Below are 25000 nucleotides of genomic sequence, written 5' to 3'. Positions count from 1 at the left end.
ATAGATCATCTATATGAAAGGAATGCTTTGCTGATTTTAGAACTCTACAGAAAACACTTGCCAAAGATCATCTATTTGACATGAATGATCTGCTGTTTTTAAATACTTAATGCAAAAACAATTGTCAAAGATCATCTATACAACAGGAATTCTCTGCTGTTTTTAGAATGCTACTGAAACAACACTTATCAAAGATCATTTATATAATTAGAGCACTGCTGTTTTAAGCACTTTGTGCAAAAACACTACAAAGATCATAAATATGACAAGAATCCTCTGCCGTTTTTAGGCACTTACAGCACAAACACTATACAAATATAATCTATGACAACAATCTGCTGTTTTTAGGCACTTACTGCAAAACACTATACAAAGATCATCTATATGACAGAAACACTGCTTTTTTAAGCACTTAAAGCCAAAAAAAAATTACAAAGATCCTCTACACAACAGAAACGCTTGCTGTTTTTAGGCACTTGCTGCAAAAAAAACACTATACAAAGATTCTCTATATGACAGAAACACTACTGTTTTTAAGCAATTACTGCATAAACACTATACAAAGATCCTCTGATATAAATGCTTTGCTGTTCTTATAATGCTACTGAAAAAACACTTGTCAAAGATCATTTATATAACAGGAGCACTCTGCTGTTTTTAATCTATGACAAACACTATGCTGTTTTTAGGCACTTACTGTAAAAACATTATACAAAGATCATCTAAATGACAGAAACTCTGTTTTTAAGCACTTACTGCAAAAACACTATATAGAGATCATCCATATGACAAGAACGCTCTGCTGTTTTTAGGCACTTGCAGCAAAAACACTATACAAAGATCCTCGATATTGATTGATTGATAAGTTTGACATCTTAAAGAATGGAATCAATGGAATCCTTTAAAAAAATCAAATGGATGGCACAAAAAGCCAAAAAGGTTTGTTTCCATTGTGGTCCCATGACAGAAACACTGCTGTTTTTAAGCAATTACTGCAAAAACACTATACAAAGATCCTCTAATAACAAAAATATGATGCTGTTTTTAGGCACTTACTGCAAAAACACTAAACAAAGATCATCTAAATGACAGAAACTCTGTTTTTAAGCACTTACTGCAAAAACACTACATAGAGATCATCTATATGACAGGAAGGCTCTGATGTTTTTAAGCACTTGCTGCAAAAACACTACACAAAGATCCTCTATATTGATTGATTGAAAAGTTGAAATCTTAAAGAATTGATACCATTTAATGCTTTAAAAAAAGCAAATGGATAGCACTAAAAGCCAAAAAGCTTGTTTCCATTGTGGTCCCATGACAGAAACACTGCTGTTTTTAAGCAATTACTGCAAAAACACTATACAAAGATCCTCTAATAACAAAAATATGATGCTGTTTTTAGGCACTTGCTGCAAAAACACTAAACAAAGATCATCTAAATGAGAGAAACTCTGTTTTTAAGCACTTACTGCAAAAGCACTCGTCAAAGATCATCTATGACGGAAATGCTCTGCTGTTTTTGGGCACTTACTGTAAAAACACTTAACAAAGATCATCTATATGACAGAAACTGTTTAAGCACTTACTGCAAAAACACTACATAGAGATCATTTATATGACAGGAAGGCTCTGATGTTTTTAAGCACTTGCTGCAAAAACACTACACAAAGATCCTTTATATTGATTGATTGAAAAGTTTGAAATCTTAAAGAATTGATACCATTTAATGCTTTAAAAAAAGCAAATGGATACCACAAAAAGCCAAAAATGTTTGTTTCCATTGTGGTCCCATGACAGAAACACTGCTTTTTTTAAGCAATTACTGCAAAAACATTATACAAAGATCCTCTAATAACAAAAATATGATGCTGTTTTTAGGCACTTGCTGCAAAAACACTAAACAAAGATCATCTAAATGACAGAAACTCTGTTTTTAAGCACTTACTGCAAAAACACTACATAGAGATCATCTATATGACAGGAAGGCTCTGATGTTTTTAAGCACTTGCTGCAAAAACACTACACAAAGATCCTCTATATTGATTGCTTGAAAAGTTGAAATCTTAAAGAATTGATACCATTTAATGCTTTAAAAAAAGCAAATGGATAGCACTAAAAGCCAAAAAGCTTGTTTCCATTGTGGTCCCATGACAGAAACACTGCTGTTTTTAAGCAATTACTGCAAAAACACTATACAAAGATCCTCTAATAACAAAAATATTATGCTGTTTTTAGGCATTTGCTGCAAAAACACTAAACAAAGATCATCTATATGAGAGAAACTCTGTTTTTAAGCACTTACTGCAAAAGCACTCGTCAAAGATCATCTATGACGGAAATGCTCTGCTGTTTTTGTGCACTTACTGTAAAAACACTATAAAAAAATCAACTACACGTCATTTTCATAACAGGAGCACTCTGCTGTTTTTAAGCACTCAGTGCAAAAACACTATACAAAGATCCTCTAATAACAAAAATATGATGCTGTTTTTAGGCACTTGCTGCAAAAACACTAAACAAAGATCATCTATATGAGAGAAACTCTGTTTTTAAGCACTTACTGCAAAAGCACTCGTCAAAGATCATCTATGACAGAAATGCTCTGCTGTTTTTGGGCACTTACTGTAAAAACACTATCAAAAGATCCGCCACACGTCATTTTCATAACAGGAGCACTCTGCTGTTTTTAAGCACTCAGTACAAAAACACTATACAAAGATCATCAATATGCCAGGAATGCTCTGCTGTACTTGAACTGACCTGATGCCTAAAAATAGCTCCCGCTCTCAGGTGTCTCTGGAGGGCCTCCGGCCGACCATCCCGCCGGGGATCTCTCCTCACATCTGCAAGCTGATGAGGCTCTGCATGAACGAGGACGCCGCCAAGAGACCCAAGTTTGACATGATCGTGCCCATCTTGGAGAAAATGCAAGACAAGTAAACGCTGTGCCGCTGTAAATAATCTCACTTTAACCACCCGCTAAATATAACGTCCTAATTTAAGTCCTCGCTGATTTTTTATTTTTTTTGTGGAAAACTCAAGTGACTAATTAGTCACTTGTACAAAAAATGAGTGTGTATAAATATGTTTTTGGTACTCCAGCAACCAAACAGCATTGCAATAAAGGTTTTATATTTATGTTTATTTTTCTCTGTGTGCTTTTTTTTCCAAATATGGCGCCTCGGAGTGGGCGTGCACCAGGGGTGTCCAAGGTGTGGCCCGGGGGCCTGTTTGCGGCCCGCAGCACATCATTCTAAAAGTACCAAAAAAAATTATGTTTTTTTTAAACAATAAAAAGTGGAATAAAAGAGCACATTGGTCAAATGCAACCAGAAAAAGTTGCATTGTTGACTCTAATAACACAATTTTTGCAATAATTTCTTAAAAAAATAATAATGAATAAAAATCAATGTTGCTATAAATTATTGATTGATTTAAGGACAAAAAGGACATAAATACAACAAACGTAAAAACATGAAAATTAGAAAAAAAGGTTTCCATACTAATTATATACTAATACTACTTATCCTATTGATTCTTATTATAAATATACTAAACCAATTACAATATATATTATCTGAAGCTGATATAAATGGTCCCTAGTGTGTGAATGTTGTCTGTCTATCTGTGTTGGCCCTGTGGTGAGGGGGCGACTTGTCCAGGGTGTACACCGCCTTCCGCCAGATTGTAGCTGGGATAGGCGCCAGCGCCCCCTGCGAACCCAAAAGGGAATAAGCGGTAGGAAATGGATGGATGATATAAAGATTTATGTGTTGAATGAAAAATATTTTTTTTTTTTTTAAAAAGCATGACCGTTTGAGTGGAGCACTTTTGGATCCCTAAGGATTTTAGTGGAATTTAATAACGGTCTTTGCTATAAAAAAAATATATATTAAAAAAAAAATTCTAATCAATTTTGCTATTAATTATTGACCTATTTAGGGATCCAATAACTTCACATTAAATATTTGACTTTAAAAATCTTTTCGGGAAAAATATTGTCTGTTTTGTATTTTGCCTCAAAAACTACGGTTTGGACAAAAAGCTCGTAAAAAGTAAAATAAATAATTCAGTAGAATTAGCGATTCAAGGGTTTTATGAAAACAATAATATATGACTTATTTTGAACCCTGTTTAAATCTGAAACCCTTCGGGGTCCCTAAGACCTAACTTGAGGGAGACCCAACAATTTAAAAAAAAAAAAAGTGTATATTGTATCGGTTTTTAAAATAAAAATATGAAAATGGCCCTCGATTGCTTTGATTTTTTTCAGTGTGCGGCCCTCAGTGGAAAAAGTTTGGACACCCCTGGCGTACACCTATCTGAGGACACAGCCAATAGGAGACACAGCCAATAGGAGACACAGCAAATAGGGGAGACAGCCAATAGGGGAGACAGCCAATAGGGGAGACAGCCAATAGGAGACACAGCCAATAGGAGACACAGCCAATAGGAGACACAGCCAATAAAAAGACAGCCAATAGGAGACACAGCCAATAGGAGACACAGCCAATAGGACACAGCCAATAGGAGACACAGCCAATAGGAGACACAGCCAATAAAAAGACAGCCAATAGGAGACACAGCCAATAGGAGACACAGCCAATAGGAGACACAGCCAATAGGAGACACAGCCAATAGGACACACAGCCATTAGGAGACACAGCCAATAGGAGACACAGCCAATAGGAGACACAGCCAATAGGAGACACAGCCAATAGGAGACACAGTCAATAGGAGACACAGCCAATAGGAGACACAGTCAATAGGAGACACAGCCAATAGGAGACACAGCCAATAGGAGACACAGCCAATAGGAGACACAGCCAATAGGAGACAGCCAATAAAAAGACAGCCAATAGGAGACAGCCAATAGGAGACACAGCCAATAAAAAGACAGCCAATAGGAGACACAGCCAATAGGAGACAGCCAATAGGAGACACAGCCAATAGGAGACACAGCCAATAGGAGACACAGCCAATAGGAGACACAGCCAATAGGAGACACAGCCAATAAAAAGACAGCCAATAGGAGACACAGCCAATAGGAGACAGCCAATAGGAGACACAGCCAATAGGAGACACAGCCAATAGGAGACACAGCCAATAGGAGACACAGCCAATAGGAGACACAGCCAATAAAAAGACAGCCAATAGGAGACACAGCCAATAGGAGACAGCCAATAGGAGACACAGCCAATAGGAGACACAGCCAATAGGGGAGACAGCCAATAGGAGACACAGCCAATAGGAGACACAGCCAATAAAAAGACAGCCAATAGGAGACACAGCCAATAGGAGACGCAGCCAATAGGAGACGCAGCCAATAGGAGACGCAGCCAATAGGAGACGCAGCCAATAGGAGACGCAGCCAATAGGAGACGCAGCCAATAGGAGACACAGCCAATAGGAGACACAGCCAATAGGAGACACAGCCAATAGGAGACACAGCCAATAGGAGACACAGCCATTAGGAGACACAGCCAATAGGAGACACAGCCAATAGGAGACACAGCCAATAGGAGACACAGCCAATAGGAGACACAGCCAATAGGAGACGCAGCCAATAGGAGACGCAGCCAATAGGAGACGCAGCCAATAGGAGACGCAGCCAATAGGAGACACAGCCAATAGGGGAGACAGCCAATAGGGGAGACAGCCAATAGGAGACACAGCCAATAGGAGACACAGCCAATAAAAAGACAGCCAATAGGAGACACAGCCAATAGGAGACACAGCCAATAGGACACAGCCAATAGGAGACACAGCCAATAGGAGACACAGCCAATAGGAGACACAGCCAATAGGAGACGCAGCCAATAGGAGACGCAGCCAATAGGAGACGCAGCCAATAGGAGACGCAGCCAATAGGAGACGCAGCCAATAGGAGACACAGCCAATAGGAGACACAGCCAATAGGGGAGACAGCCAATAGGAGACACAGCCAATAGGAGACACAGCCAATAGGAGACACAGCCAATAGGAGACACAGCCAATAGGAGACACAGCCAATAGGAGACACAGCCAATAGGAGACACAGCCAATAGGAGACGCAGCCAATAGGAGACACAGCCAATAGGAGACACAGCCAATAGGAGACACAGCCAATAGGAGACACAGCCAATAGGGGAGACAGCCAATAGGGGAGACAGCCAATAGGGGAGACAGCCAATAGGAGACACAGCCAATAGGAGACACAGCCAATAAAAAGACAGCCAATAGGAGACACAGCCAATAGGAGACACAGCCAATAGGACACAGCCAATAGGAGACACAGCCAATAGGAGACACAGCCAATAGGAGACACAGCCAATAGGAGACACAGCCAATAGGAGACACAGCCAATAGGAGACACAGCCAATAGGAGACACAGCCAATAGGAGACAGCCAATAAAAAGACAGCCAATAGGAGACACAGCCAATAGGAGACACAGAGACACAGCCAATAGGAGACACAGCCAATAGGAGACACAGAGACACAGCCAATAGGAGACACAGCCAATAGGAGACACAGCCAATAAAAAGACAGCCAATAGGAGCGAAGGATCCCAAAGACAAGTCCGGATTTATGATGGCATTTGCATTTTTTGTCACACAACCTAAACAATTTTGTTTAAGAAAATCGTAGAATTTTAAATATAAATGTTTATGAAACAAAGTGGCGATTTTTTAACCTTTTTTTTATTATTTTGAACGTTTACTGCATAATAAGTAGTCAAAAAGTACACGTAGAAACATTTCCGGTAAAACAACAACAACATCCGGAATTTTTGTTCCTATATGATTTCTCATCTTTGTTATACCGGCTAAATTCATAATGTGAAAATAAAATGTTCCCATTACAGCAGGGGTGTCCAAACTTTTTCCACTGAGGGCCGCACACTGAAAAATCAAAACAAGCGGGGGCCATTTTCATATGTTTTATTTTAAAAACCAATACAATATATGTATAAAAAATATACATTTAGGCCTCCACTCAGTTATGATCCCGGAGACCCCAAAGGGTTTTGTTCAAAAAAAATATTAAAAATGTGTCAATATTCAGTATTATTATCAAAGTATTAAATCTCTAAATCAACATTAGGAAAAAAATTGAAAAAACACAAAATATTCAATATTTTCACCCAATAACTTTTTGGGTGGAATATTTGAGATTATATAATAATCGGAGCCTTAATTTTGGATTTTGATTCATTATTATTTTTACAGCAATGACACTTAAAAACAAATCACACAAAAATAATTGTGGATCCAAGTGTTAAAAAATTAATTATACTTTATTTATACTGTTTACTTTTAGCACAATAATCTCCAGATCAACTTCAGATATATCCGTCAATTTTAAGTTTTATTGTCGTTAATGTTTTGTTTGTTTTAGACCCTTCTTTAAAAAAAAACAGCTCATTTTTTTATATGGCAAAACACAAAATATGCAACATTTTCCCCAAAAAATATCTCAAAGTGGAATATCTAATGTGACGTAATTGAAGCCTCGAATAGGTCAATAATTCATAATGACATTAATCTTGATTCATTTTTTTTTTTTAAAGAAAGAAACAACATGCATGGCAGCTTTGTGTTATTAAAGCATTGCAACATTTTCTTGTTACATTTGACAACCAAACAATTAAACAAGGCGACACGGTAAAGAATCTGGGTATTATCTTCCACCAAACTCTCTCCTTTGAGTCACACATTAAAAGCGTTACTAAAACGGCCTTCTTTCATCTCCGTAATATCGCTAAAATTTGCTCCATTCTGTCCACTAAAGACGCTGAGATCATTATCCATGCGTTTGTTACGTCTCGTTTCGATTACTGTAACGTATTATTTTCGGGTCTCCCCATGTCTAGCATTAAAAGATTACAGTTGGTACAAAATGCGGCTGCTAGACTTTTGACAAGAACTAGAAAGTTTGATCATATTACGCCTGCACTGGCTTCCTGTGCACTTAAGATGTGATTTTAAGGCTTTACTGCCTACGTATAAAATACTTCACATGCTAACATATGCAGTCCTCTCCAAGGTTTCTCATAGTCATCATTGTCACTGTCACCTACATCCCCACTGCGGTGACTTTTTCCTTGCTATTATGTGGGCCTACCGAGGATGTCGTTGTGGTTTGTGCAGCCCTTTGAGACACTAGTGATTTAGGGCTGTATAAATAAACATTGATTGATTGAAACATTTCCGGTAGGACAACAACAACTTCCGGAATGTTGGTTCCTATATGATTTCTCTTCTTTGTTACACAGCATGAACATATAACATATGAAATAAAATAAAAATCCCCATTACAGTGGAAAAGAAATGACTGTAAAACTTTTACCTTCTTCAAAAAGTTCCTTGTCGTCCAAGCCCGAGGTTGACGCGCCGCCATTTTTCATGTCCCACTTCCGTGTTTGTTGTCCCTCCTTCAGACCCATTTATATGTAACTAACCCGATATTTGTTAAATCGCCACGATGTACAATGTTTACCCAGCAAAATAACAGTGTCTGGTTTAGTAAGGTCATTTTCAGTGTGAGTAATTGTCGACGGAACTTAATGGATGCATTATTGCAGCAAAATTCCATTGTATGAACTTGGCGCCTCGGAGTGGGCGTATACCTATCTGAGGAGACAGCCAATAGGAGACAGCTCATAAGAGACAGCCAATAGGAGACAGCCAATAGCAGACAGCCAATAGGAGCGTAGGATACTAAAGATTATTTTTTTAAATATTTATTTATCAATGTCAACGTTTACAAACAGTTGAGGAACAATCATTAAAATAAGTCCAACAACAGTATAACACATTATAAATCATTATAAAAACAGTACAAAACAATGCCAGTATTCAAAGTAACAAAAATAGAATACAAAAAATTATATATATAATAAACAGGATCCTAAATATTAGTCCGTATTTACGGTTGCGTTTGCGTTTTTTTGTCACACAACCTAAACAGTTTTGTCCAAGAAAATCGTTGAATTTTAAATACACATTTGTATGAAACAAAGTGGTGATTTTGAACGTTTGCCTCATTCCAAATAGTCCGTCTTGTCAAAAAAGTTATTGTGCAAACATTTCCGGTAGGACAACAACAACTTCCGGAACTTTAGAGTTCCTATATGATTTCTCTTCTTTGTTATACCGCCTAAATTCATACAACATATGAAAATAAAATGTTGCCATTACAGTGAAAAAAACGACTGTAAAACTTTTACCTTCTTCAAATGGTTCCTTGACGCGTCGCCATTTTCATATCCCACTTCCGTTTTTGTGTTCCCTCCTTCAGACGTATTTATACATCCCTAACCCAACATTATTCGACTCGTCAGAATGTAAAATGTGTACCCAGCAAAATAACAATGTCTGATTTAGTAACGTTAATCTTAAACTTGATTAAATTGTCGACAGAACTCGACTTGTGCAGCCACTTCCGGTTCCACACGGACTTATATAGGGCGGGACACACAACAGTCGCCAACACTATTAAATATTTTAATACTATTAAATGTTTTAAATTCACATTTTGACTGCATTTGACCTTGTGAATAAATAATAAAAATAACTAAATGAATTAATCACTTTATTGTCGTCGTTCAGCAAAAGAAAAAGAAAATAAGTGGCTGATTGTCACGTGCAGGCCGCAGGATGACGCAGCATCAGGACCAGCCGGGCTCACGTCACGTGACTTGGGAAAACTACGCCAATTCATTTCTTTTTCTTCTTCTTTGCCATCTATCTGTAGCTACATGCGTCAAAAATGAAAGAAAGGATGCCAACAACGCCATATTATTGATAAACAACCAGGTGTCCTTTATTTGACATCACTCCCCCCACTCCCACCCGCCCCCCTCGTCCTTGGAAGTGTTTTTGCTCTGCATCACCGAGACTTGCAGCATCATCGCCCCGCTCTGACCTCAGGTAAGTCTTCTGATTAAAAAAAATAACAATATATTTTTTAAAAAGCACTGGATTTGACATATGTTGTGATAAACCCTTGTTGTGTCCCTCAAGTCATCATGCTGCCGCCCGTGTTTGTTGTGTGCGGCGTCCTGGCAGGTGAGCATCGATAAGTAGTGTCCAAACTTTTTGGGGCGAATGAATACAAATTGAAGGATTTTGTTCAAACCCCGTTTCCATATGAGTTGGGAAATTGTGTTAGATGTAAATATAAACAGAATACAATGATTTGCAAATCCTTTTCAAGCCATATTCAGTTGAATATGCTACAAAGACAACATATTTGATGTTCAAACTCATAAACTTTATTTTTTTTGCAACTAATAATTAACTTAGAATTTCATGGCTGCAACATGTGCCAAGGTAGTTGGGAAAGGGCATGTTCACCACTGTGTTACATCACCTTTTCTTTTAACAACACTCAATAAACGTTTGGGAACTGAGGAAACTAATTGTTGAAGCTTTGAAAGTGGAATTCTTTCCCATTCTTGTTTTATGTAGAGATTCAGTCGTTCAACAGTCCGGGGTCTCCGCTGTCCTATTTTACGCTTCACACATTTTCCATGGGAGACAGGTCTGGACTGCAGGCTGGCCAGGAAAGTACCTGCACTCTTTTACTATGAAGCCAGGCTGTTGTAAAACGCGACTTGGCATGGTCTTGCTGAAATAAGCAGGGGCGTCCATGATAACGCTGCTTGGATGACAACATATGTTGCTCCAAAACCTGTATGTACCTTTCAGCATTAATGGTGCCTTCACAGACGTGTAAGTTACCCATGCCTTGGGCACTAATGCACCCCCATACCATCACACATGCTGGCTTTTACACTTTGCGCCTACAACAATTCGGATGGTTATTTTCCTCTTTGTTCCGGAGGACACGACGTCCACAGTTTCCAAAAACAATTTGAAATGTGGACTCGTCAGACCACAGAACACTTTTCCACTTTGCATCAGTCCATCTTAGATGATCTCGGGCCCAGAGAAGCCAGTGACGTTTCTGGATGTTGTTGATAAATGGCTTTCACTTTGCATGGTAGAGCTTTAACTTGCACTTACAGATGTAGCGACCAGCTGTAGTTACTGACAGTGGTTTTATGAAGTGTCCCTGAGCCCATGTGGCGATATCCTTTACACACTGATGTCGGTTTTTGATGCAGTACTGCCTGAGGGATCAAAAGTCCGTAATATCATGGCTTACGTGCAGTGATTTCTCCAGATTCTATGAACTTTTTGATGATTTTACGGACTATTTGTTATGAGGTAAACGTTCAAAATCGCCACTTTGTTTTATACAAATGTGTATTTAAAATTCTACGATTTGTAAGTTACCCAAGCCTTGGGCACTAATACACCCCCCTCCCCCCATAAGTCACAGATGTGCCTAGAACAATCCGGATGGTTCTTTTCCTCCTTGGTTCGTAGGACACGACGTCCACGGTTTTCAAAAAAAAAATTGAAATGTGGACTCATCGGACCACAGAACACTTTTCCACTTTGCATCAGTCCATCTTGGATGAGGTCGGGACCAGTGAAGCCGGCGACGTTTCTGGGTGTTGTTGATAAATGGTTGTGGCTTTGCATAGTAGAGTTTTTTTTGCAAGTCCTTTTCAAGTTATATTTAATTGAATAGACCGCAAAGACAAGATATTTAATGTTTGGGGCCTTTTTACCACTGTGTTACATGGCCTTTCCTTTCAACAAGCGTTCCAGCATCGTCTTGCTGAAATAAGCAGGGGCGTCCATGATAACGTTGCTTGGATGACAACATATGTTGCTCCAAAAACCTGTATGTACCTTTCAGTATTAATGGTGCCTTCACAGATGTGTAAGTTACCCATGCCTTGGGCACTAATAATTTTACAACCAAACACCTCAGAGTCACAAACTTGGTATTTGACAAATGCTAACAGTTAGCTTGCTAGCATTTAGGTACTTTTAAACATGTACACTATAGTCATATGAATTGGTAGTTGATACATGCTAACTCTTAACATGCTAACTTTTACTTGTCACTTGCTAAATGTACATGCTAACTTTTTTAGCCAATTTTACAGCCGAGAGTCACAACTTGGTACTTGAAAAATGCTAACTGTTCGCTTGCTAACCATTTAGCTACTTTTAAACATGTATGCTATAGTCATATGAATCAGATACATGATATATGCTAACTGTTAACAGGCTAACTTTTACTTGTCACTTGCTAAATGTACATGCTAACTTTTTTAGCCAATTTTACAGCCGAGAGTCACAACTTGGTACTTGAAAAATGCTAACTGTTCGCTTGCTAACCATTTAGCTACTTTTAAACATGTATGCTATAGTCATATGAATCAGATACATGATATATGCTAACTGTTAACAGGCTAACTTTTACTTGTCACTTGCTAAATGTACATGCTAACTTTTTTAGCCAATTTTACAGCCGAGAGTCACAACTTGGTACTTGAAAAATGCTAACTGTTCGCTTGCTAACCATTTAGCTACTTTTAAACATGTATGCTATAGTCATATGAATCAGATACATGATATATGCTAACTGTTACCAGGCTAACTTTTACTTGTCACTTGCTAAATGTACAAGCTATCTTTTTTTTTGCCAAATTTACAGGCGAACACCTCAGAGTCACAAACTTGGTACTTGACAAATGCTAACAGTTAGCTACTTTTCAACATGTACACAATAGTCATATGACTTGGTACTTGATACATGCTAACTGTTAACACGCTAACTTTTACTCATCACCTGCTAGACTTTTTTAGCCAATTTTACAGCCGAGAGTCACAACTTGGTGCTTGACAAATGCTAACTGTTTGCTTGCTAACCATTTAGCCATTTTTAAACATGTACGCTATAGTCATATGAATTGGATATGTGATATCTGCTAACGGTTAACTTGCTAACTTTTACTTGTCACTCGCTAAATATACATGCTAACTTTTTAGCCAATTTTATAGCCGAGAGTCACAACTTGGTACTTGAAAAATGCTAACTGTTCGCTTGCTAACCATTTAGCTACTTTTAAACATGTATGCTATAGTCATATGAATCGGATACATGATATATGCTAACTGTTAACAGGCTAACTTTTACTTGTCACTTGCTAAATGTACAAGCTATCTTATTTTTAGCCAAATTTACAGGCGAACACCTCAGAGTCACAAACTTGGTACTTGACAAATGCTAACAGTTAGCTACTTTTCAACATGTACACAATAGTCATATGACTTGGTACTTGATACATGCTAACTGTTAACACGCTAACTTTTACTCATCACCTGCTAGACTTTTTTAGCCAATTTTACAGCCGAGAGTCACAACTTGGTGCTTGACAAATGCTAACTGTTTGCTTGCTAACCATTTAGCCATTTTTAAACATGTACGCTATAGTCATATGAATTGGATATGTGATATCTGCTAACGGTTAACTTGCTAACTTTTACTTGTCACTCGCTAAATATACATGCTAACTTTTTAGCCAATTTTATAGCCGAGAGTCACAACTTGGTACTTGAAAAATACTAACTGTTAGCGTGCTAACCATTTAGCTACTTGTAAACATGTACACTATAGTCATATGAATCGGATACGTGACACATGCTAACTGTTAACGTGCTAACTTTTACTTGTCACTTGCTAAATGTACATGCTAACTTTTTTTAGCCAGTTTTACAGGCCAACACCTGAGAGTCACAACTTGGTACTTGACAAATGCTAACTTTTTTTCAGGTATCTAGCACAGTCAAAGATCCTCTACATAACAGGAGCACTCTGCTGTGTTTAGGAATCTACCGCCCAAAAATTTATAGTCAAAGATCTTCTCTATGGTAGGAGCCCTCGACAGTTTTTATATATCCACTGCCAAAATGATGGACAAAGATCCTCTATTTGACAAGAGCACTGCTGTTTTTAGTTATCTAACACTAGTCAAAGATCCTATAATCGACAGCAATTCTTTGTTGTTAAAAAAACAGCTCCAAAAACACGAGTCAAAGATCCTCTCCATGGCAGGAGCACGTTGCCATTTTTAGGTATGTAACACAGTCAAAGATCCTCTATATGGCAGGGGGCACGCTGCCGTTTTTAGGTATCTAACAGAGTCAAAGATCCTCTCTATGGCAGGAGCATGCTGCCGTTTTTAGGTATCTAACACAGTCAAAGATCCTCTCTATGGCAGGGGCACGCTGCCGTTTTTAGGTATCTAACACAATCAAAGATCCTTTATATCGCAGGAGCACGCTGCCGTTTTTAGAAATATAACACAGTCAAAGATCCTCTCTATGGCAGGAGCACGCTGCCGATTTTAGATATCTAACACAGTCAAAGATCCTCTATATCGCAGGGGCACGCTGCCATTTTTAGGTATATAACACAGTCAAAGATCCTCTATATAACAGGAGCACTCTGCTGTTTTGAGGTATCTAATACTAGTCAAAGATCCTATGTGTGACAGGAGCCCTGTGCTGTGTTTGGATATCTCCTGCCAAAATGATAGTCAAAGATCCTCTATTTGACAGGATTTCTCTGTTATTCAAAAAAGAAATGCTACAAAACCATTACACAAAGATCCTCTATATGACAGGGGCACTACTGTTTTTAGTTATCTAACAGGAGTCAAAGATCCTCTAATTGACAGCAACTTTCGGTTGATTGAAAAAACAGCTCCAAAAACACGAGCCAAAGATATTATATATGACAGGAGCTCTCTGCTGTATTTAGATATCTACTGCCAAAACTATAGCCAAAGATCCTCTATATGACAAAAGCCCTCTGCTATTTTTCGATATTTACTGCCAAAATGACAATCAAAGATCCTCTAATTGATAGGAACTTTCGGTTGTTTAAAAAAAACAGCTCCAAAAACACGAATCAAAGATCCTCTATACACCATCCTCTACATAACAGGAACTATCTTGTTGTTTAAAATATTTTCTGCAAAAACACTACTCAAAGATCATCTACATGACAGGAACTATCTTGATGTTTAAAAAAAAATACTTCAAAACACTAGTTAAAGATCCTCTCTGTATGACAGGAACACTTTGCTGTTTATAAAAGATTGCAAAACATTAGTCAAAGATCCTCTATATGACAGAAAGTCTGCTGTTCTTAGGTATCTGCTGCAAAAACTCTAGTCAAAGATAATCTACACGACAGGAACTATATTGTTTTTTTTCTTTTTTTTTAAACTAACTGTTAACTAACTTTTTTGTGGGTGTTTCCCCGCCAGCGTTGCTCACGCCGGCACGGTGCGAGTTCATCAAGGTGTGCATGGAGGAGGACGACCACCTGAGAGTGGACTGCCGGGTGAAGGCCAAGACCAACCAGATCAGCAGCTACCAGTTCTCCTGGTCCTCCGGCTCCAAGGAGTCGCTCATCAACGCCAACGTGTCCGGTTTGCCGGCCGAGTCGCAGTTCAGAGGCAAGAGCGAGGTGACGGAGTTGGAGCCCCACGGCTACAGGATGAGGCTGAAGGGCTTCACGGACAAGTTGCCGCACAACACCACGTACTTGTGCAAAATAAACGGCGCGGGTGCCAGCGTTACCGTGGAGAAAGGTGAGGGGGATGCGCTTACTGCCAAAGATCCTCTATATGACAGGAGCACTCTGCTGTGTTTAGGAATCTACCGCCAAAAATTATAGTCAAAGATCCTCTATATGACAGGAGCACTCTGCTGTGTTTAGGAATCAACCGTCAAAAATTATAGTCAAAGATCCTCTATATGACAGGAGCACTCTGCTGTGTTTAGGAATGTACCGCCAAAAATTACAGTCAAAGATCCTCTATATGACAGGAGCACTCTGCTGTGTTTTGGAATCTACCGTCAAAAACTATAGTCAAAGATCCTCTATATGACAAGAGCACTCTGCTGTGTTTAGGAATCTACCACCACAAATTATAGTCAAACATCCTCTATATGACAGGAGCACTCTGCTGTGTTTAGGAATCTACCGCCAAAATGTATAGTCAAAGATCCTCTATTTGACAGGAGCATTCTGCTGTGTTTAGGAATCTACCGCCAAAAATTATAGTCAAAGATCCTCTATATGACAGGAGCACTCTGCTGTGTTTGGGTATCTACCGCCAAACATTTATAGCCAAAGATCCTCTATATGACAGGAGCACTCTGCTGTGTTTAGGAATCTACCGCCAAAAATTATAGTCAAAGATCCTCTATATGACAGGAGCACTCTGCTGTGTTTGGGTATCTACTGCCAAACATTTATAGCCAAAGATCCTCTATACGACAGGAGCACTCTGCTGTGTTTAGGAATCTACCGCCAAAAATTATAGTCAAAGATCCTCTATATGACAGGAGCACTCTGCTGTGTTTGGGTATCTACCGCCAAACATTTATAGCCAAAGATCCTCTATATGACAGGAGCACTCTGCTGTGTTTAGGAACATACCTCCAAAAATTATAGTCAAAGATCCTCTATATGACAGGAGCACTCTGCTGTGTTTAGGAATCTACCGCCAAAAATTATAGTCAAGGATCCTCTATATGACAAGAGCACTCTGCTGTGTTTGGGTATCTACCGCCAAACATTTATAGCCAAAGATCCTCCATATGACAGGAGCACTCTGCTGTGTTTAGGAATCTACCGACAAAAATGTATAGCCAAAGATCCTCTATATGACAAGAGCACTCTGCTGTGTTGAGGAATCTACCACCACAAACTATAGTCAAAGATCCTCTATATGACAAGAGCACTCTGCTGTGTTTAGGAATCTACCACCACAAATTATAGTCAAAGATCCTCTATATGACAGGAGCACTCTGCTGTGTTTAGGAATCTACCAGCACAAATTATAGTCAAAGATCCACTATAAGAAAGGAGCACTCTGCTGTGTTTAGGAATCTACCGCCAAAAATTATAGTCAAAGATCCTCTATATGACAAGAGCACCCTGCTGTGTTTAGGAATCTACCAGCACGAATTATAGTCAAAGATCCTCTATATGAAAGGAGCACTCTGCTGTGTTTAGGAATCTACCGCCAAAATGTATAGTCAAAGATCCTCTATTTGACAGGAGCATTTTGCTGTTTTTAGGAATCTACCGCCAAAAATTATAGTCAAAGATCCTCTATATGACAAGAGCACTGGGCTGTGTTTAGGAATCTACCGCCAAAAATTATAGTCAAAGATCCTCTATATGACAAGAGCACTCTGCTGTGTTTGGGTATCTACCGCCAAACATTTATAGCCAAAGATCCTCCATATGACAGGAGCACTCTGCTGTGTTTAGGAATCTACCGACAAAAATGTATAGCCAAAGATCCTCTATATGACAAGAGCACTCTGCTGTGTTGAGGAATCTACCAGCACGAATTATAGTCAAAGATCCTCTATATGAAAGGAGCACTCTGCTGTGTTTAGGAATCTACCGCCAAAATGTATAGTCAAAGATCCTCTATTTGACAGGAGCATTTTGCTGTTTTTAGGAATCTACCGCCAAAAATTATAGTCAAAGATCCTCTATATGACAAGAGCACTCTGCTGTGTTTAGGAACATACCGCCAAAAATTATAGTCAAAGATCCTCTATATGACAGGAGCACTCTGCTGTGTTTAGGAATGTACCGCCACAAATTATAGTCAAAGATCCTCTATATGACAGGAGCACTCTGCTGTGTTTAGGAATCTACCGCCAAAATGTATAGTCAAAGATCCTCTATTTGACAGGAGCATCTTGCTGTTTTTAGGAATCTACCGCCAAAAATTATAGTCAAAGATCCTCTATATGACAAGAGCACTGGGCTGTGTTTAGGAATCTACCGCCAAAAATTATAGTCAAAGATCCTCTATATGACAAGAGCACTCTGCTGTGTTTGGGTATCTACCGCCAAACATTTATAGCCAAAGATCCTCCATATGACAGGAGCACTCTGCTGTGTTTAGGAATCTACCGACAAAAATGTATAGCCAAAGATCCTCTATATGACAAGAGCACTCTGCTGTGTTGAGGAATCTACCAGCACGAATTATAGTCAAAGATCCTCTATATGAAAGGAGCACTCTGCTGTGTTTAGGAATCTACCGCCAAAATGTATAGTCAAAGATCCTCTATTTGACAGGAGCATTTTGCTGTTTTTAGGAATCTACCGCCAAAAATTATAGTCAAAGATCCTCTATATGACAAGAGCACTCTGCTGTGTTTAGGAACATACCGCCAAAAATTATAGTCAAAGATCCTCTATATGACAGGAGCACTCTGCTGTGTTTAGGAACATACCGCCACAAATTATAGTCAAAGATCCTCTAAATGACAAGAGCACTCTGCTGTGTTTAAAAAACTACCGCCCAAAATTTATAGTCAAAGATCCTCTATATGACAGGAGCACTCTGCTGTGTTTAGGAATCTACCGCCATTAATTATAGTCAAAGATCCTCTATATGACAGGAGCACTCTGCTGTGTTTGGGTATCTACCGCCAAACATTTATAGCCAAAGATCCTCGATATGACAGGAGCACTCTGCTGTGTTTAGGAATCTACTGCCAAAAATGTATAGTTAAAGATCCTCTATATGACAGGAGCACTCTGCTGTGTTTAAGAATGTACCACCAAAAATTATAGTCAAAGATCCTCTATATGACAAGAGCACTCTGCTGTGTTTAGGAACATACCGCCAAAAATTATAGTCAAAGATCCTCTAAATGACAAGAGCACTGCTGTTTTTAGTTATCTAACACTAGTCAAAGATCCTATAATTGACAGCAACTCTCTGTTGTTAAAAAAACAGTTCCAAAAACACGAGTCAAAGATCCTCTATATGGCAAGAGCTCGCTGCCTTTTTAAGGTGTCTAGTACAGTCAAAGATCCTCTAAATGAAAGGAGCACTCTGCTGTTTTTAGGAATCTACCACCAAAATGTATAGTCAAAGATCCTCTACATGACAAGAGCACTGCTGTTTTTAGTTATCTAACACTAGTCAAAGATCCTATAAATGACAGCAACTCTCTGTTGTTTAAAAAAAAAGCTCCAAAAACTTGAGTCAAAGATCCTCTATATGGCAGGAGCACGCTGCCGTTTTAAGGTGTCCAGCACAGTCAAAGATCCTCTATATAAAAGGAGCACTCTGCTGTATTTAGGAATCTACCGCCAAAATTTACAGTCAAAGATCTTCTATTTGGCAGGAGCACTCGACTGTTTTTATATATCCACTGCCAAAATGATGGACAAAGATCCTCTATATGACAGGAGCACTGCTGTTTTTAGTTATCTAACACTAGTCAAAGATCCTATAATTGACAGCACCTCTCTGTTGTTAAAAAAAAACAGCTCCAAAAACACTAGTCAAAGATCTTCTATATGACAGGAGCACGCTGCCGTTTTTAGGTATGTAACACAGTCAAAGATCTTCTATTTGACAGGAGCACGCTGCCATTTTTAAGTATATAACACAGTCAAAGATATTCTATATAACAGGAGCACTCTGCTGTTTTGAGGTATCTAATACTAGTCAAAGATCCTCTGTGTGACAGTAGCCCTCTGCTGTTTTTAGGTATTTCCTGCCAAAATGATAGTCAAAGATCCTCTATTTGACAGGATTTCTCTGTTGTTCAAAAAATAAATGCTACAAAACCACTACACAAAGATCCTCTATATGACAGGCGCACTACTGTTTTTAGTTATCTAACACAAGTCAAAGATCCTCTAATTGACAGCAACATTCTGTTGTTTAAAAAAAAACAGCTAAAAAAACACGAATCAAAGATCCTCTATATGCCATCCTCTACATAACGGGAACTATCTTGTTGTTTAAAATATTTTCAGCAAAAACACTAGTCAAAGATCATCTACATAACCAGAACTATCTTGATGTTTAAAAAACGTACTGCAAAACACTAGTCAAAGATCCTTTCTATATGACAGAAACTCTTTGCTGTTTATAAAACATTGCAAAACATTAGTCAAAGATAATCTACATGACAGGAACTGTATTGTTTTTTTGTTGTTTTTTTTAATCTACTGCAAAAAAAACACTCGTCAAAGATCATTTACAGGACAGGAAATGTCTTCTTTAAAAAACCTACTGCAAAAAACACCCGTCAAAGATCATTTACAGGACAAGAACTTTCTTGTTTAAAAAAATCTACTACAGAGCTCTAGTCAAAGATCCTCTCTATATGACAGAAACTCTTTGCTGTTTATAAAACATTGCAAAACATTAGTCAAAGATCCTCTATATGACGGAAACTCTGCTGTTTTTAAGTATCTACTGCAAAAACACTAGTCAAAGATCATTTACATGACAGGAACTGTATTGTTTTTGTTGTTGTTTTTTTAAATCTACTGCAAAAAACACTAACCATAGATCATCTACGTGACAGGAAATGTCTTCTTTAAAAAACCTACTGCAAAAAACTCCCGTCAAAGATCATTTACAGGACAGGAACTATCTTGTTTAAAAAAAATCTACTACAAAGCACTAGTCAAAGATCCTCTCTATATGACGGGAATTATTTGCTGTTTAAAAACCGTCGCAAAACATTAGTCATAGATCCTCTATACGACAGGAACGCTGCTAATTTTAGGAATCTACTACAAAAACACTAGTCAAAGATCATTTACATGACAGGAACTATCTTTTTGTTGGAAAAATCTACTGTAAAAAACATTTGTCAAAGATATTTTATACGACACGAGCACTCTGCTGTTTTAGGCACCTAATGTAAATCGCTAGTCAGAGATCCTCTATATGACAGTAACACTTTTGTTTAGAATAATACTGCAAAAAAAAACACTAGTCAAAGATCATCTATAAGGTAAGAGCAGTCTGCTGTTTATAAATACAAAGATCCTCTGACAAGACCGTTGTTTGTTTGCAGATCAACTTGTCCGATGTTGTGCTGTCAGTCTGATCCTAAAGAACTGCTGGAGTGTTGGCCTGCTGCTTTTCTTCCACGTCGCTCACGCCTAACGAATAAAAAGAGCTGCTTGAGTGTAGGCCTGCTGCTTTTCCTCCACGTCACTCACGCAAAACGAGTACTAAAAGCTGCTGTAGCATCAGCCTGCCGCTTTTCTTCCATGTCACTCACGCGTGACAAGTAAAGTTAGCCGCTAGAGTGTCGGCCTGCTGCATTTCTTCCACGTCACTCACGTGTAACAAATAAAAAGAGTTACTGGAGTGTCGGCCTGCCGCTTTTCTTCCATGTCACTCATGCGTGACGAATACAAACAGCTTCTGGAGTGTATGCTTGCCCCTTTTCTTCCACGTCACTCACGTGTAACAAATAAAAAGAGTTGCTGGAATGTCGGCCAAATTCTTTTCTTCCATGTCACTCACGTGTAACAAATGAAAACAACTGCTGTCTGCCTGCCGCTTTTCTTCCATGTCACTCACGTGTAACAAATAAAAAGAGTTTCTGGAATGTCGGCCAAATTCTTTTCTTCCATGTCACTCACGTGTAACAAATGAAAACAACTACTGTCTGCCTGCCGCTTTTCTTCCACGTCACTCACGCGTAACAAATAAAAACAGCAGCTGGAGTGTCGGCGTGCTCCTTTTCTTCCATGTCAATCACTTGCAATAAATAAAAAGAGCTGCTGGAGTGTCCACCACCCGCTTTTCTTCCACGTCACTCACGCGTAACAAATAAAAAGAGCTGCTGGAGTGTCAACCTACTGCTTTTCTTCCATGTCAGTCACACGCAACAAATTACAACAGCTGCTGGAGTGTCAGCCTGCCGCTTTTCCTCCACGTCACTCACGCCTAACAAGTAAAAACAGCTGCTATAGTGTCAGCCTGCCGCTTTTTTACACGTCACTCACGCGTAACAAATAAAAAGAGCTGCTGGAGTGTCGGCCTGCTGCTTTTCTTCCACATCACTCACGCGCAACAAATTACAACAGCTGCTGGAGTGTCAGCCTGCCGCTTTTTTCCCCGTCACTCACGCAAAATAAGTAAAAACAGCTGCTATAGTGTCAGCCTGCCGATTTTTTCCCCCGTCACTCACGCGTAACGAGTAAAAAGAGCTGCAGAAGTGTCTGCCTGCTGCTTTTCTTCCCCGTCACTCACGTGTAAAAAAATCTAATATCAAATTAACTCATCTCGTCAACATTTTGCTACACAAAATATCCCATAATATCAAATATGACGTAATAACTTGTTTATACGGTTGTCATGGAAACCAATGAAGTTGTTTCATGGCCAAAATGATCTCTCTTCCAAACAAATAAAGATTTGAAAAGTCAAATATTTACGTTGAATGATTTTTATTGCTTTAATTGGTCACTCAAAGACAAAAAGACGTTTCCGCTGCATGAAGAAAAAAACATATTTCATCTTTTTTTTTTAATTCTTGAGAAGAAAGAAGAAAAAAAAATCGAAAAAACGTCTTTGGTCGACAAGTCCTTGCAGTGCTCGGGTGGCGCCGCTAGAGGGCAGCAGCATCACAGCGGTCTTATTCATAGACTCGTTGGCGTTTTGACAAACTAGTGAGAGTCCAGCCGACACTAATGACGATCTTTGAATAGGAATATTTACACAACGAAACACTCTTCATTAGTTCACAAAAGTACTTTTTTATGACTTTTATATTAACCTTTTATTATTTATTCAATATTTGTTACTATTATTGATCATAGTACAATTGATGATAAAAAACAAATAATAAATTCATATTATAATCAATATTATATATTAATGATGAATATTTAAATAATTTCAAAAAATATATAATATAAATATTATTTTATTTATAATTTTTTGTTTTTGTAACATTTTTATGTTCGCAATTTATTCCTTTTAGGTTATGAATGAACAAGTTGATTTTTGGCAGAGGCGCAACCTCACACAGGTCATAAGCGTGTAGTCGTAAACAACTTTGGAAATCCTCAAAAAAACGACCCTGAGTTGTGTTTATTTTTCCAAAGTATTAAAAATCCTGCATTGAATTAAATTGTCCACGGTGAACAGAAAGCGAGAAGTAAATGCATGAGAGTCATCCAAGCGACGTGGCGTCCCCGCAGGCCTCCGATGACGCGGCACCGTCCAGACCCGACGGTGCGGGCCTGGCGGGGGAGTCCAGGTGGACGAGGGGACAGTCGGGGGGAGAGTACCTGGCTAACACCTGGAGCTGCTGGGGCTGCAGGTGTGCGTCTCTGCAGACTCGCTGACTCAGCACGTCCACGCTGTGACGCGTGGTCAGCTGGAGTTGGCACAGGTGGGTTTTCTCCGTCTGAAGCTTGTCACGCTCGCACTTCTGAAACATGGCAGCAAATACTCAATTATTATTATTATTAGTATCATTATTATTATTGTTAGTATTATTATTGTTATTTTTATTATTATCATTGTTATTATATTGTTATTATTATTATTGGTTTTATTATCATTATTGTTATTATTATTGTTTTTCTATTATTATTATTATTATTATTGTTAATGTTATTGTTATCATTATTATTAGTGTTATCATTATTATTATCATTATTTATTATTACTATTATTATATTATTATTATCATTATTGGTATTGTTATTATCATTAGTGTTATTATCATCATTTTTTGATTCTTATTATTTTTGTTATTATTATTTATATTACTATATTATTTTTATTATTATTATTATCATTATTTATTTTTACTATTGTTGTTGTTATTGTTATTATTATTTATATGATGATGATTATTATTATAATTATACTGTTATTATTGGTATAGTTATTATTATTATTAGTGTTATCGATATTACTCTTTGTCATTATCATCATTGTTGTTGTTTTTGTTATTATTATTTATTATTATTATTATTGTTCATGTTGTTATTATTAGTAGTAGGGTTATCATTATTATAATTTTTCATTATTATTATTGTTGTTATTGTTATTATTATTTATATTACTATACTATTGTTATTATTATTATTATCATTATCATTATTTATTTTTACTATTGTTGTTATTGTTATTATTATTTATATGATGATGATTATTATTATAATTATACTGTTATTATTGGTATAGTTATTATTATTATTATTAGTGTTATCGATATTACTCTTTGTCATTATCATCATTGTTGTTGTTTTTGTTATTATTATTTATTATTATTATTATTGTTCATGTTGTTATTATTAGTAGTAGTGTTATCAAAATTATAATTTTTCATTATTATTATTGTTGTTATTGTTATTATTATTTATATTACTATACTATTATTATTGTTATTATTATTATCATTATTTATTATTACTATTGTTGTTGTTATTGTTATTTATGTTATTATTATTATTATATTATTGGTATTGTTATTATTATTATATTATTATTATTACTATTGTTGTTGTTATTGTTATTTATGTTATTATTATTATTATTATTATATTATTGGTATTGTTATCATTATTATATTATTATTATTGCGGGTATTGGTATTATTATTATTACTGTTATCAATATTGCTCTTTTTTGTTATCATCATTCTTGTTATTGTTAATAGTATTTATTATTAATATTATTGTTGTTATTGTTATCATTAGTAGTAGTGTTATAATTATTATCATCAACATTTATTATTACTATATTATTATAATTATATTATTATTATTATTATTCATATTGTTATTATTATTATTAGTTTTATGATTATTATTTTTCATTATTATGAGTGTTATTATTATCATTAATGTTATTATTATTATTGTAGTTATTATGGTTATCATTACTGTTCTTATTATTATTGTTTATATTATTATTAGTAGTAGTATTAGCATTATTATTATTATTGTTGTTGTTGTTCTTATGGTTATTGTGACTGTTATTATTATTATCATCATCATCATTATTATTGTTATTATTATTTATGTTAGTAGAAGTAGTAGTATTGTTGTTATTACTATTTATTATCATCATTAATATTCTTATTATCATTGTTATTATTTGTAGTAGTAGTAGTATTGTTATGCATGTTATTATTATTATTATTGTTATGAATGTCATTATTTTTGTAATTACTATTTTTTTAAATTTGTATTAGTATTAGTAGTATTATTGTTATTAAATATTTTCAATTTTGCATCTATTATTATGAATTA

General features: G+C 37.1%; 3 protein-coding genes across 4 annotated transcripts in view; 2 read left to right on the top strand and 1 right to left on the bottom strand.

Moving 5' to 3' along the window:
• LOC133552050 (integrin-linked protein kinase-like) overlaps positions 1-3147 on the top strand; it is a 37809-nt gene extending 34662 nt beyond the window's left edge. The window contains exon 13 of the mRNA XM_061899358.1: positions 2794-3147. Coding sequence (XP_061755342.1) covers positions 2794-2943 — 150 coding nt within the window. The 3' untranslated portion in view covers positions 2944-3147. The remainder of the gene's footprint in view (positions 1-2793) is intronic.
• The window catches only part of bach1b (BTB and CNC homology 1, basic leucine zipper transcription factor 1 b), a 113437-nt gene that overhangs the window by 74678 nt on the left and 13759 nt on the right, over positions 1-25000 (bottom strand). Inside the window, exon 5 of one of the 2 annotated variants that reach the window (XM_061899362.1) lies at positions 22161-23166. The exons of the other annotated variant lie outside the window; for it this stretch is intronic. Within the exon in view, the coding sequence (XP_061755346.1) occupies positions 22906-23166 (261 nt within the window). The 3' untranslated portion in view covers positions 22161-22905. Of the gene's footprint in view, positions 1-22160; positions 23167-25000 lie in introns of those variants that run through there. 2 annotated transcript variants of the gene reach the window in all.
• LOC133552049 (thy-1 membrane glycoprotein-like) lies at positions 9634-21582 on the top strand. The gene is made up of 4 exons (XM_061899357.1): positions 9634-9915; positions 10009-10053; positions 15186-15512; positions 20791-21582. Exons 2-4 carry the CDS (start codon positions 10014-10016, stop codon positions 20880-20882), a joined length of 459 nt encoding a protein of 152 aa, XP_061755341.1. The 5' UTR covers positions 9634-9915; positions 10009-10013; the 3' UTR covers positions 20883-21582.

This window comes from Nerophis ophidion, linkage group LG04 (assembly GCF_033978795.1).
Source record: "Nerophis ophidion isolate RoL-2023_Sa linkage group LG04, RoL_Noph_v1.0, whole genome shotgun sequence".
In the NCBI taxonomy this organism is placed as follows: Eukaryota; Metazoa; Chordata; class Actinopteri; order Syngnathiformes; family Syngnathidae; genus Nerophis; species Nerophis ophidion.
The sequence above is the reverse complement of the archived record's forward strand: the minus strand, read 5'-3'. Positions and strand labels throughout refer to the sequence as shown.